Genomic DNA, 15,083 nt, shown 5'->3' on the forward strand with positions numbered 1-15,083 from the left:
TCATCATCATCAGCCTACTCTCGTCTAATGCTGGACATAGGCCTCTCCTATTGCACGCCATTGAGCACGATTTGCGGCAACTCTGATCCAGCTCTTGCCAGCCGCCTTGCGAAGGTCGTCGCTCCGTCTAGTCTGAGGGCGTCCTACGCTACGTTTGCCGATGCGCGGTCTCCACTCGAAAACTCGTCTACCCCAACGGTTATCGGTTCTACGGCTAATATGACCGGCCCACTGCCACTTCAGCTTGCTAATCCGGTGGGCTATGTCGACGACTTTAGTTCGCTTTAGTTCGACTTTGGTTCAGGGTTTAGTACTTTTTAGGGTTCCGTACCCAAAGGGTAAAACGGAACCCTATTACTAAGACTTCGCTGTCCGTCCGTCCGTCTGTACGTCTGTCACCAGGCTGTATCTCACGAACCGTGATAGCTAGACAGTTGAAATTTTCACAGATGATGTATTTCTGTTGCCGCTATAACAACAAATACTAAAAACAGAATAAAATAAAGATTTAAATGGGGCTCCCATACAACAAACGTGATTTTTGACCAAAGTTAAGCAACGTCGGGAGTGGTCAGTACTTGGATGGGTGACCGTTTTTTTTTTGCTTTTTTTTTGCATTGTGGTACGGAACCCTTCGTGCGCGAGTCCGACTCGCACTTGCCCGGTTTTTCGTGCAATGACCTTATTTCTTCCAGCTCCACACAGGGACCTGGCTGGTTGACGGCAACCCTCAAATCATCCTCTTCGACATCGGCTCCGGCGCCTGGCAGCTGGACGGCTACAAGCAGGAGCTGTGGGACACCTGCTCTCTGGGCATCCCGCACCTGGACATCGAGGCCAACGACGCTGTTATACTGGGGTTCATGGTCGCCCAGTTCATTACTGAGGTACGACAAATACACGAGACCGATATATTCTTACTATGTCTGCCATTTCATGTGACGTTGAATAAAAATGTCCATGTCAAAGTTAGGCCAAACTATACCTTACCGCATTGTAATATGGTTGAAACTCTGTTGCAGTTCAGGAAGGCCGCGGAAGGGTACAGCGACACCCCGCCTCGGGTTGTGGCGCACTTCCACGAGTGGCAGGCCGGTGTCGGACTAATCGTACTTAGGTAAGTACAGGCCCGGATTTAGGGGCCTTAGGCCCCTAGACAGTTTTTATGGCATTTGGAATTTAGGGGGGCCTCCTTTTTCCACCTCAAAACTTAGCTACATTGCCTAGCCCCGGGCCTTGTGGGCCTAGGCGGAAATCCGGCTCCGTAAAAAGTAACGTTAATATTGTTATTGTTGTGTTGTTTGTATCGTTGTTGTTTGTGTTTGTTGTTGTTGTTGTTGTTTGTGTTGTTGTTGTTGTGTTGTGTTAAGGTAATTGAATAAAATTCGCGTTAGAACCGTCTATGATGTGAGTTAATATTGTTAAATGTTTGTAAATCTTATTGCGAAAGGAATAAGGTCCATATTAATGGCTGTACTAGTTCTTTACTACTTATTAGTAACTGATTACAGATGTGGTGCATAATTGTTTTCCATCGTATTTTCTCGGAAACGTTCGTATTTGTCAGTCAACGTCAGTACTTTTTGTACCGAGATTGACTGAAATAGCAACACACGTTCGTCCGTCTCCGTGAAAATAAGATATTATGCACTACATCTGTAGTATCTGTACCAGTGATCCAAAAGACTCGAGGTATTTGGGCGTTTTCTAAAATAAATATTGAGAACCTAATTCTTTCAAATCTGGACGTTCTTGGGCTCATTTTACTCAGAATCGACAGTATTCTCCATTCCGCCATTAAAAAAAGATGTCCCAAAATGTCCATTCCATTGCGTCACGTTTTAGTATGAAATTTTTTTTCACTTGTATGTGCGTGACGTAGTGGAACGTACAATTTTCATACAAATTTTTGGGACATTTTATTTTATCATCAGAATTGAATATGCTAGTGATTCTGAATTGAAAGAACCCAAAAACACCAGGATCTGGGAGAATCAGGTTTTCAATATTTATTTTAGAAAACGCCCATTTAGCACTTTTTTAGGGCTCGCCTCGTCTCTTGACGCATAAAAGGCTTAAAGCCTATTTTATTAATTAAATAGAAAAGGCTTTTTCACCTCAGCAGCTCGAACAAGGGTACTTTGCTTCTTAAAAACAGTGAGCAAAATGCGATTTTGCTCACTGAGTCATTTTGGGCTCACTGAGTGAGACAAAATGACATTCAAGTGACCTTTATAGTCAAATGTCATTTCAACATGCGGGGTCTAATACAAATTCGATATACTTGGGTTCTATTATCTCTGTCCCTCTAGGTAGGTATGTTCTCACTGCTTAGGGTGAAAAATTTTGTGTACTACACGAGATCAAAGTTATTTACATCTCGTGCGCTTTTGAATCCCTTCCTACGCTCAAGATTCTAAATTAGAATTATAGAATCTTTCGCTTGCACGGGACTCAAAATAAGCACTCGAAGAAATATCAAACTTTGATCTCTTGTTGTACAAATAACTATTAATTAACCTTTTATGCGTCAAGAGATGAGGCGAGCCCTAAAAACACGGAAACGTACGAACATGTCTTGCTATTTCAGTCAGTCTCGGTACAAAGGGTTGATTTGAGTACTGTATGTTTACCTACAGAGTACGTCACGTGGACGTAGCCACGGTGTTCACGACACACGCCACCCTACTGGGCCGGTACCTCTGCGCTGGCAACACAGACTTCTACAACAATTTGGACAAGGTATGACATTTAGAGATGCACCGGATATCCGGTTACTATCCGGTATCCGGCCTACCCGGCCATTATTTTACTATCGGCTTAGTGACTTATTATCCGGCCGGATACCGGATAGTAACATTGCTTGATTTCGGAGTAAACAAATTGGATTTAAGAAACAGACACGGTCATAATCGTACTTGTTATTATTTTAAAACAATTTAATCATTCCACCGGCTTGCAGGCGCACTCATTTCGAACCTAGAAATGAGTCCGCGCGAACGTTTACTAGGAAACAGGTCAAACCTGCAGAATGCGCACCTGAAAAACCAAAATATAGGTATAGTTCCGCTGGCCGAATACTCGGCGGCCGGATACCGGATATTCTGCCAATAGTCAGGCCGAATATCCGGTATCCGGCCAAACAACTATCCGTTGCATCTCTAATTGAAATTAATCTAACTGTTTAAAATAAACTGTTGTGAGGCATACTAACATTAAGTGTGATCTTACTCGCATTGTCCCGGCATTTCGCCACGGCTCATGGGACCCTGGGGTCCGCTTGATAATTAATCCCAAGAATTGACGTGGGCACTAGTTCTTCGAAAGCGACTGCCATCTGACCTTTCAATCCAAAGGGAAAACTAGGTCTTATTGGGATTAGTCGGGTTTTCTCACGATGTTTTCCTTCACCGAAAAGCAACTGGTAAACATGGAATGATATTTCGTACAATAAGTTCCGAAAAACTGATTGATACGAGCCGGGGTTTGAACCCGCGACCTCCGGATTGAAAGTCGTACGCTCTTACCGCTAAATAAACGAAAGATTAGCATAGACAAAAGATTCATAGCAAATTCAGGCCTGTAATGCTTTTCTGAATAACGCCATAAGTATACAGTGTGGAAAGATAAGTCGGGCCCTGGAGGGTAACTACTTTAAATCCTTAAGCTGGCTCATTTTACTTAAAGGAGACATTCCTTTATTTTTAAAAAGGAACAAAATGCATTCAAAGTTTTTTCTTTTTTTCTTCAATTTGGCTTGTCTAAAAAAATGTACTAAACATTAGATTTTATGGATATTTTGTATGACAGACGAGTGCAAGACCTAATGTTTCTTGGAGAAATATTATCATTAACATTAACTGTATCGACTAGTAGAATAAAATTGCGAGTGTTTATTTTTTTGAATTTTTAGTCGGTTCGAGTCCCGGGCGAGGCAAGCGAGTTTTAGAAAATCTTTGAATGCAGTTTTGTTTCTTTTTAAAAATAAAGTAATGTCTCCTTTAAGTAAAATGAGCCAGCTTAAGGATTTAAGGTAGTTTCCCTCCAGGGCCCGACTTATCTTTCCAGATTGACTTATCTGTTTGCCGTCTCTTTCAGTTCTCAGTGGACGAGGAGGCGGGAAAGAGACAGATATACCACCGCTATTGCATGGAGAGAGCGGCGGCGCACATGACACATATATTCACCACAGTGTCAGACATTACAGGTACCTATAATATACATTAATTTCAGCAAAATGTTCTATCTACAATATTCAGGGTACTTACCCTCCATGTGGCATAGCTGTGGGACGCCCTGTATAATAGTTCTTTACGATACAAGTGCGTAAAAGAGAAAATTCGAAACGAGTGGCGATAAATTAAAACACGACCGAAGGGAGAGTTTTAAATCGACACGAGTTGCGAATTATCTATTCGCACGTGTATCGTACAACGTTTTACAGTACATATGGCCCTTTAAACTTTTGACATCGCACGAAAAGTGCTATTTTACGCACTAGTGCGGAAAAATAGGACCATATGTACTGTAAATTATATGTATAAGGTATATTATACTGTCAACCACGCCAAACGAGCCTTGAAAATTGACTAAATTATTAAAGCAAGGACGCTAAGCACGAAAAATATCGTACATTGATCTGCCGTTTCCTATCTCTATCGCACTTTCATAATTGGGTCGATCAACTATTTCTTGTTGTTATTCTGTCCCATCAGCCAGGAGACAATAGTAGCATAGTTTCTTAGAAGAGCTGCTGTACCATGTTCTACAAACGTGCTTAGTAGATGTTCCATAATGGAAAAGCCTTATAACCACTAAAAAATTCAAGTTTGGTTCATTTAAATACGAAAAAACTAATATTTTAAGAGTGACCCAGGAGACCGTAACCATGGCAACTAGTGGCAAGAAAACATTGATTCTCCCAATTATATTGCTGTCCCGCTCCGCCGCTTGACCACCGTCATCATAGGCGAGATAGCAATATAATTACATTACATATTCAGAATCAGAATCAGAATCAGGTTCCGTACCCAAAGGGTAAAACGGGACCCTATTACTAAGGCTTCGCTGTCCGTCCGTCCGTCCGTCCGTCTGTCACCAGGCTGTATCTCACGAACCGTGATAGCTAGACAGTTGAAATTTTCACAGATGATGTATTTCTGTTGCCGCTATAACAACAAATACTAAAAACAGAATAAAATAAAGATTTAAATGGGGCTCCCATACAACAAACGTGATTTTTGACCAAAGTTAAGCAACGTCGGGCGTGGTCAGTACTTGGATGGGTGACCGTTTTTTTTTGTTTTTTGTTTTTTTATTATTATGGTACGGAACCCTTCGTGCGCGAGTCCGACTCGCACTTGCCCGGTTTTTTTATAGAATTTTTAGCTTCGGAACTCCAGAAAGAATCAATGTAGTCTATTGTTGCATTGTGACATTTTTGAAAATTTACATTTTCTTGCTTAAGAATGACTCACACTAGACCGGGACAAGGCGTCAGACACGTCATTTTCCCTCACGGCTGATCGGTGATCACGTGGTGCTTTCCATAGAAAACGAAGCGTTGGAAGCTCCGGCCCGGCCCCGGCCCGGTCTAGCGTGTGTCATCCTTTAATCTTAAGGGGCCCACTGATTAACAGTCCGCCGGACGGTATCGGCCTGTAAGTTACAGCTTGGCAAAAAAGAGTAGAAATTAAAAAGTGGCAACACTGTAGTGTCGTCCCGTTTTCTTATATACATTGGTTTGAAAGGGACGACACTACAGTGTTGCCACTTTTTAATTTCTACTCATTTTGCCAAGCTGTAGAACAAAATTTAGACAGTTCCGGACAACTGACAGGCCGATACCGTCCGGCGGACTGTTAATCAGTGGGCCCCCTTTAAACTAAATATTTGTTTCAGGCTACGAAGCCGAACATCTCCTTAAACGTAAGGCCGACATCATCACACCTAACGGCTTGAATGTGAAGAAATTCTCAGCACTCCACGAGTTCCAAAACCTCCACGCGTTAGCCAAGGACAAGATACACGAGTTTGTCAGGGGACATTTCTACGGGTGAGTCTCTTGTGGTCACTTAATGACATCATCACACCAAACGGCTTGAATGTGAAGAAATTCTCAGCACTCCACGAGTTCCAAAACCTCCACGCGTTAGCCAAGGACAAGATACACGAGTTTGTCAGGGGACATTTCTACGGGTGAGTCTCTTGTGGTCACTTAATGACATCATCACACCAAACGGCTTGAACGTGAAGAAATTCTCAGCACGTCACAAGTTCCAGAACATTCACGCGTTAGCCAAGGACAAGATACACGAGTTTGTCAGGGGACATTTCTACGGGTGAGTCTCTTGTAGTCACTTAATGACATCATCACACCGAACGGCTTGAACGTGAAGAAATTCTCAGCACTCCACGAGTTCCAAAACCTTCACGCGTTAGCCAAGGACAAGATACATGAGTTTGTCAGGGGACATTTCTACGGGTGAGTCTCTTGTGGTCACTTAATGACATCATCACACCAAACGGCTTGAACGTGAAGAAATTTCTCAGCACTTCACAAGTTCCAGAACATTCACGCGTTAGCCAAGGACAAGATACACGAGTTTGTCAGGGGACATTTCTACGGGTGAGTCTCTTGTAGTCACTTAATGACATCATCACACCGAACGGCTTGAACGTGAAGAAATTCTCAGCACTCCACGAGTTCCTAAACCTTCACGCGTTAGCCAAGGACAAGATACATGAGTTTGTCAGGGGACATTTCTACGGGTGAGTCTATTGTGGTCACTTAATGACATCATCACACCAAACGGCTTGAACGTGAAGAAATTTCTCAGCACTTCACAAGTTCCAGAACATTCACGCGTTAGCCAAGGACAAGATACACGAGTTTGTCAGGGGACATTTCTATGCGTGAGTCTCTTGTGGTCACTTAATGACATCATCGCACCAAACGGCTTGAACGTGAAGAAGTTCTCAGCACTCCACGAGTTCCAAAACCTTCACGCGTTAGCCAAGGACAAGATACACGAGTGTGTCAGGGGACATTTTTACGGATGTTACTCTTGTGACATAATCATAATCATAATCATTTATTCGATGCAATCCATGGTGTTTATACAGGTGTTTAAGTTTCATTCCTCTCGCGTCGAATGACTTCACTTCACGCTTCGTCACTTTATCTTTATTTCTACGTAATATAAATTTTACTCAGTTCAAAAAGCGCTGGTAGCCTAGCGGTAAGAGCGTTGCGACTTTCAATCCGGAGGTCGCGGGTTCTAACCCCGGCTCGTACCAATGAGTTTTTCGGAACTTATGTACGAAATATCATTTGATATTTGCCAGTCGCTGTTCGGTGAAGGAAAACATCGTGAGGAAACCGGACTAATCCCAATAAGGCTTAGTTGCCCCTCTGGGTTGGAAGGTCAGATGGCAGTCGCTTTCGTAAAAACTAGTGCCTACGTCAAATCATGGGATTAATTGTCAAGCGGACTCCAGGCTCCCATGAGCCGTGGTAAAATACCGGGACAACGCCAGGAAGAAGATAAATTTTACTCAGTTCAGAACGTAAATGTAATGTTTTGTTCGCAGCCATTTCAACTTCGACCTGGACAAGACGTTGTATTTCTTCATCGCCGGTCGCTACGAGTTCGGGAACAAGGGGGCGGACGTCTTCATAGAGGCCCTGGCGAGACTGAACCATTATTTGAAGGTTTGTGTGATCATATGTAGGGTCATTGCGCTAGCTTCCGTCCGTAGTTTTCGTCCATTTGACCATGAAAATAGAAATAGAATAGAAATAGAAATATTTTTATTCGTGAGCACAAACACAAGAAAGAAAATTATAGAAGCAGAGAAACATAAAAAAAGGAGAAAGTGCCACGAAATAGTCTCATCTCAGCATGTTGCTGGCGACTTCCAGGCCCCTGTTTCACCAACGTGACAGGTGCGACGAATTGTAAAATCACTGTTGCTGACGTCACAGGCATCCATGGGCTACGGTTACCGCTTACCATCGGGCGGGCCGTATTCCTGTTTGCCACCATCATTGTATTATTTAAAAAAACTTTATTATATCGGAAAAAAAACAGATATTTCTCTTGCTAAGTTTATGACATTGTCACAAGAAACACTACAATTGTCACGAAATTCCGACATATAACTCATTACCTGTCAAGACTTTGACAATTGTCAGAAACTTCGCAGGAGAAATATCTGTTTTTTCCGATATAATAAAGTTTTTTAAATAATACAATGATGGTGGCAAACAGGAATACGGCCCGCCCGATGGTAAGTGGTAATCGTAGCCCATGGATGCCTGTGACGTCGGCAACAGTGACTTTACAATTCGTCGCACCTGTCACCGATGTGAAATTGGGGCCAGCGCTGATCTTCCGATGAGACCATCCGGTGATACAATCACGACAGGTAACATGAATATAACAACATAAGAGTAATATAAGTAAAGAAAGACTGGTCACTTCATATATCAGTTTTCTTAACTGCCCTCCTAACAATAAGTGCAATAACTCATATTAAATTATCCATTAAATAATATACCTTGTTCTCATACAATATGTCACACAAGCGACTGAGATTTCAAAATTAGTTATTGCACTTATCGTTAGGAGGGCAGTTAACAAAACGCGAGTTATTTCCTAGTCGACATCTAACGTCAATTAGTGGAATTATAAGTACTGCTAGTTTACAATACGATACAATAGAATAGACAATAGACCGAGCTTTGCTCGGAAAATATAAAAACTCAAAAGTGTGCGTTTTCCCAGAGATAAGGCCTAGCAAGATCGATTTATCGGCTCGAAACCCCCTATATAGCAAATTACAAGGAAATCGTTGGAGCAATTTCCGAGATCCCCGAAATATATAAATATATATCTACGAGTAAGGTTTACTCGGGTAATTCCGAATGTCGAAAACTGTCGGATAATTCCGAAAGGAGACTTTTATTATGATGGAATTAAGGGTGATTTTCATCTGAATTTCGGAATTATCCGACATTCGGTATTACCCGAATACACCTTATATAAGTATGTATGTATATCGTCGCCTAGCACCCATAGTACAAGCTTTGCTTAGTTTGGGGCTAGGTCAATCTGTGTAAGCTGTCTAATATTTATTTAAATTTTTATGTTTTTTTTTCACAGGCTGCAGGTTCAGACATGACCGTCGTAGCGTTCCTCATATTTCCCGCCAAGACCAACAACTTTAATGTGGAGAGCTTGCGCGGTCACGCGGTCACGAAGGCTTTGAGGGACACCATTAGTGAGATACAGCAGAAGGTCGGCAAGCGGATGTACGACATCTGTCTGAGGTCAGTACTACAATACAATACACAAGACACGAGATACAATACGTGAGACACGAGACACAAAACACAAGACACACAAGACACACAAGACACACAAGACACTAGACACAAGACACTGAATTTCTGCATTTTTGGCCCGATCGTGTTGAGATATTATTGAGCGCAAGAGGTCACTAGCGTTCCTCATATTTCCCGCCAAAACCAACAACTTCAATGTGGAGAGCTTGCGCGGTCACGCGGTCACGAAGGCGCTGCGGGACACCATCAGTGAGATACAGCAGAAGGTCGGCAAGCGGATGTACGACATCTGTCTGAGGTCAGTACTACAATACAATACATTACAATACAATACAAGACATAAGACACAAGATACTAGACACTAGACACAAGACACAAGACACTAGACACTAGACACTAGACACTAGACACGAGACACGAGACAAGACACAAGACAATATGTATCCGGGAATTCTTTGGAAACTTGCCGCAATATGGACATCTATAACCAGTAGATCCTATATTATGGTCATGATTGTAAAGTACTTTTTGAATTTCTGCATTTTTGGCCCGACCGTGTTGAGATATTATTGAGCGCAAGAGGTCACTAGCGTTCCTCATATTTCCCGCCAAGACCAACAACTTCAATGTGGAGAGCTTGCGCGGTCACGCGGTCACGAAGGCGCTGCGGGACACCATTAGTGAGATACAGCAGAAGGTCGGCAAGCGGATGTACGACATCTGTCTGAGGTCAGTACTACAATACAATACACAAGACACGAGATACAATACGTGAGACACGAGACACAAAACACAAGACACACAAGACACACAAGACACACAAGACACTAGACACAAGACACTGAATTTCTGCATTTTTGGCCCGATCGTGTTGAGATATTATTGAGCGCAAGAGGTCACTAGCGTTCCTCATATTTCCCGCCAAGACCAACAACTTCAATGTGGAGAGCTTGCGCGGTCACGCCGTCACGAAGGCGCTGCGGGACACCATTAGTGAGATACAGCAGAAGGTCGGCAAGCGGATGTACGACATCTGTCTGAGGTCAGTACTACAATACAATACATTACAATACAAGACATAAGACACAAGACACAAAACACAAGACACAAAAGACACAAGACACAAGACGCAAGACACCAGACACAAGACGCAAGACACTGAATTTCTGCATTGTTGGCCCGATCGTGTTGAGATATTATTGAGCGCAAGAGGTCATTAGCGTTCCTCATATTTCCCGCCAAGACCAACAACTTCAATGTGGAGAGCTTGCGCGGTCACGCCGTCACGAAGGCTTTGAGGGACACCATTAGTGAGATACAGCAGAAGGTCGGCAAGCGGATGTACGACATCTGTCTGAGGTCAGTACTACAATACAATACATTACAATACAAGACATAAGACACAAGACACAAAACACAAGACACAAAAGACACAAGACACAAGACGCAAGACACCAGACACAAGACGCAAGACACTGAATTTCTGCATTGTTGGCCCGATCGTGTTGAGATATTATTGAGCGCAAGAGGTCATTAGCGTTCCTCATATTTCCCGCCAAGACCAACAACTTCAATGTGGAGAGCTTGCGCGGTCACGCGGTCACGAAGGCGCTGCGGGACACCATTAGTGAGATACAGCAGAAGGTCGGCAAGCGGATGTACGACATCTGTCTCAGGTCAGTACTACAATACAATACACAAGACACGAGATACAATACGTGAGACACGAGACACAAAACACAAGACACACAAGACACACAAGACACACAAGACACTAGACACAAGACACTGAATTTCTGCATTTTTGGCCCGATCGTGTTGAGATATTATTGAGCGCAAGAGGTCACTAGCGTTCCTCATATTTCCCGCCAAGACCAACAACTTTAATGTGGAGAGCTTGCGCGGTCACGCGGTCACGAAGGCGCTGCGGGACACCATTAGTGAGATACAGCAGAAGGTCGGCAAGCGGATGTACGACATCTGTCTCAGGTCAGTACTACAATACAATACACAAGATAAAAGATACAATACACGAGACACGAGAGACAAAACACAAGACACACAAGACACAAGACGCAAGACGCAAGACGCAAGACACAAGACCCAAGAGACACGAGACACAAGATACAATACACGAGACACGAGATACACAAGACACACAAGACACAAGACACACAAGGCACAAGACACAAGACCCAAGAGACAAGAGACACGAGACACAAGATACAATACACGAGACACGAGACACACAAGACACAAGACGATAGAATATTACATATTCACACACAACACAAAAAAAGCGCTGGAGCGTGCGGCTTTCAATCCGGAGGTCGCGGGTTCAAACCCCGGCTCGCACCAATGAGTTTTTTCGAAACTTGTGTACGAAATATCATTTGATATTTACCAGTCGCTTTTCGGTGAAGGAAAACATTGTGAGGAAACCGGACTAATCCCAATAAGGTCTAGTTTACCCTCTAGGTTGGAAGGTCAGATGGCAGTCATTTTCGTAAAAACCAGTGCCAACGCCAATTCCTGGGATTACTTGCCAAGCGGACCCCAGGCTCCCATGAGCCGTGGCAAAATGACGGGACAAGATGAGTTTTGAAGAGATATTTTCTAAAACAATTCCTTAACTTTGAGTTTTAACTTTGTTAACAGGGGCCATCTACCTGAGCCGTCGGATCTACTTCACAAAGATGACACTGTGCGACTAAAGAGGTGTATATACGCGTTACAGCGAGACGGTCTACCTCCAGTCACTACACATAACGTGGTAAGTGTATATAATACCTCCAGTCACTACACAACGTGGTAAGTGTATATATACCTCCTGCCACTACACATAACGTGGTAAGTGTATATATACCTCCTGCCACTACACATGACGTGGTAAGTGTATATATATACCTCCAGTCACTACACATAACGTGGTAAGTGTATATATACCTCCTGTCACTACACATAACGTGGTAAGTGTATATATACCTCCTGCCACTACACATGACGTGGTAAGTGTATATATATACCTCCAGTCACTACACATAACGTGGTAAGTGTATATATACCTCCTGTCACTAAACATAACGTGGTAAGTGTATATATATACCTCCAGTCACTACACATAACGTGGTAAGTGTATATATACCTCCTGCCACTACACATGACGTGGTAAGTGTATATATATACCTCCAGTCACTACACATAACGTGGTAAGTGTATATATACCTCCTGTCACTACACATAACGTGGTAAGTGTATATATACCTCCTGCCACTACACATGACGTGGTAAGTGTATATATATACCTCCAGTCACTACACATAACGTGGTAAGTGTATATATACCTCCTGTCACTAAACATAACGTGGTAAGTGTATATATATACCTCCAGTCACTACACATAACGTGGTAAGTGTATATATACCTCCTGCCACTACACATAACGCGGTAAGTGTATATACTCGTACTTGTCTAAGGGCCACCTACCGGGTGCTACATAAAAATGACACGGTCTAAAGAAGTCTATTGTATATACCGCGTTACAGCGAGACGGTCTACCTTTGTATTTTATCATTCACCACGCATAACCTAATGTTTATGAATATTTTTGTATTTTTTAGGCTAGATTGTCAATAATTGGCCACTTTATATTAAAAGGAATCCTGTTTATCAATTAATTTTTAGTATTAGGTGGCCAGTTATTAAACTACCCTTATGTCTTACCTTTTGCGAGATTTTGTGAATAATTATTGTCCTTTTTAGGGTTCCGTACCCAAAGGGTAAAACGGGACCCTATTACTAAGACTTCGCTGTCCGTCCGTCCGTCCGTCCGTCCGTCCGTCTGTCACCAGGCTGTATCTCACGAACCGTGATAGCTAGACAGTTGAAATTTTCACAGATGATGTATTTCTGTTGCCGCTATAACAACAAATACTAAAAACAGAATAAAATAAAGATTTAAATGGGGCTCCCATACAACAAATGTGATTTTTGACCAAAGTTAAGCAACGTCGGGAGGGGTCAGTACTTGGATGGGTGACCGTTTTTTTTTTTGCTTTTTTTGTTTTTTTTTTTGCTTTATGGTACGGAACCCTTCGTGCGCGAGTCAGACTCGCACTTGCCCGGTTTTATTTTGTTTTTAGGTGGACGATTGGAGCGACCCGGTGTTAAACGCAGTGCGACGTTGCCAAATGTTCAACACTACCAGTGATAATGTTAAAGTAAGTAACATAATGTCCGGACGCTATAGTTCGTTTTTTACAAGCTTTTATTTAGTTTCACCTGACCGTTGTCTGTCTGTCTGTCTATGTGTAATCAAATCTTGCAAGTTAAATTTGATCCACTTCCCGGTTTCCGATTGAGCTGAAATTTTGCATGCATGTATAAATCGGATGACAATGCAATATTATGGTACAATCACCTGCAATAATATATTACTCTTCGAAGGCCGCAAAAATATGTGACACGCTCTTATGGCTCTACAAATAAGATCGTGTCAGATATTTTTGCGGCCTTCGTTGTGTAATATATTATTGTAGGTGACTACCATCGAGCTGATCTGATGATGGAGACAGGAGGTGGCCATAGGAACTCTGTGATGAAACAACGCAACCTAATTGTGTGAGTGGTTTTTAGAATTGTCTCGATGAGTATTATAGTTGTCTGTCGTAAGAAAAGTACAGTCAGCGATAAAAGCTTGTACTAAAAATGAAATTTTTGTCACCAACTTATTTTAAATTCCTCTTCTTATACTTTTACAAATGACTAGTGAATTCACTAAATTAATTCCAGCATTTATATTTCCCAGGTAATCTTCCACCCCGAGTTCCTGACGTCAACCAACCCCCTGTTCGGTCTCGACTACGAGGAGTTCGTGCGAGGCTGCCACCTCGGCGTGTTCCCCTCGTACTACGAGCCGTGGGGCTACACGCCCGCCGAGTGTACCGTCATGGGCATACCTAGCATCACCACCAACCTGTCAGGTACATCTGTATAAGACCCCCTGTTCGGTCTGGACTACGAGGAGTTCGTGCGAGGCTGCCACCTCGGCGTGTTCCCCTCGTACTACGAGCCGTGGGGCTACACGCCCGCCGAGTGTACCGTCATGGGCATACCTAGCATCACCACCAACCTGTCAGGTACATCTGTATGAGACCCCCTGTTCGGTCTCGACTACGAGGAGTTCGTGCGAGGCTGCCACCTCGGCGTGTTCCCCTCGTACTACGAGCCGTGGGGGTACACGCCCGCCGAGTGTACCGTCATGGGCATACCTAGCATCACCACCAACCTGTCAGGTACATCTGTATAAGACCCCCTGTTCGGTCTCGACTACGAGGAGTTCGTGCGAGGCTGCCACCTCGGCGTGTTCCCCTCGTACTACGAGCCGTGGGGGTACACGCCCGCCGAGTGTACCGTCATGGGCATACCTAGCATCACCACCAACCTGTCAGGTACATCTGTATAAGACCCCCTGTTCGGTCTCGACTACGAGGAGTTCGTGCGAGGCTGCCACCTCGGCGTGTTCCCCTCGTACTACGAGCCGTGGGGGTACACGCCCGCCGAGTGTACCGTCATGGGCATACCTAGCATCACCACCAACCTGTCAGGTACATCTGTATAAGACCCCCTGTTCGGTCTCGACTACGAGGAGTTCGTGCGAGGCTGCCACCTCGGCGTGTTCCCCTCGTACTACGAGCCGTGGGGGTACACGCCCGCCGAGTGTACCGTCATGGGT

At 43.6% G+C, this 15,083-nt stretch overlaps 1 protein-coding gene across 1 annotated transcript in view; it reads left to right on the forward strand.

Moving 5' to 3' along the window:
• LOC134677919 (glycogen [starch] synthase) overlaps nt 1-15,083 on the forward strand; it is a 62,231-nt gene that overhangs the window by 28,406 nt on the left and 18,742 nt on the right. Inside the window, exons 5-14 of the mRNA XM_063536365.1 lie at nt 696-887; nt 1,023-1,117; nt 2,640-2,742; nt 4,099-4,207; nt 5,902-6,055; nt 7,594-7,714; nt 9,168-9,334; nt 12,008-12,122; nt 13,492-13,569; nt 14,157-14,331. Of these exons, the coding sequence (XP_063392435.1) occupies nt 696-887; nt 1,023-1,117; nt 2,640-2,742; nt 4,099-4,207; nt 5,902-6,055; nt 7,594-7,714; nt 9,168-9,334; nt 12,008-12,122; nt 13,492-13,569; nt 14,157-14,331 (1,309 nt within the window). The remainder of the gene's footprint in view (nt 1-695; nt 888-1,022; nt 1,118-2,639; nt 2,743-4,098; nt 4,208-5,901; nt 6,056-7,593; nt 7,715-9,167; nt 9,335-12,007; nt 12,123-13,491; nt 13,570-14,156; nt 14,332-15,083) is intronic.

Source organism: Cydia fagiglandana, chromosome 27 (genome assembly GCF_963556715.1).
Source record: "Cydia fagiglandana chromosome 27, ilCydFagi1.1, whole genome shotgun sequence".
Taxonomy (NCBI): Eukaryota; Metazoa; Arthropoda; class Insecta; order Lepidoptera; family Tortricidae; genus Cydia; species Cydia fagiglandana.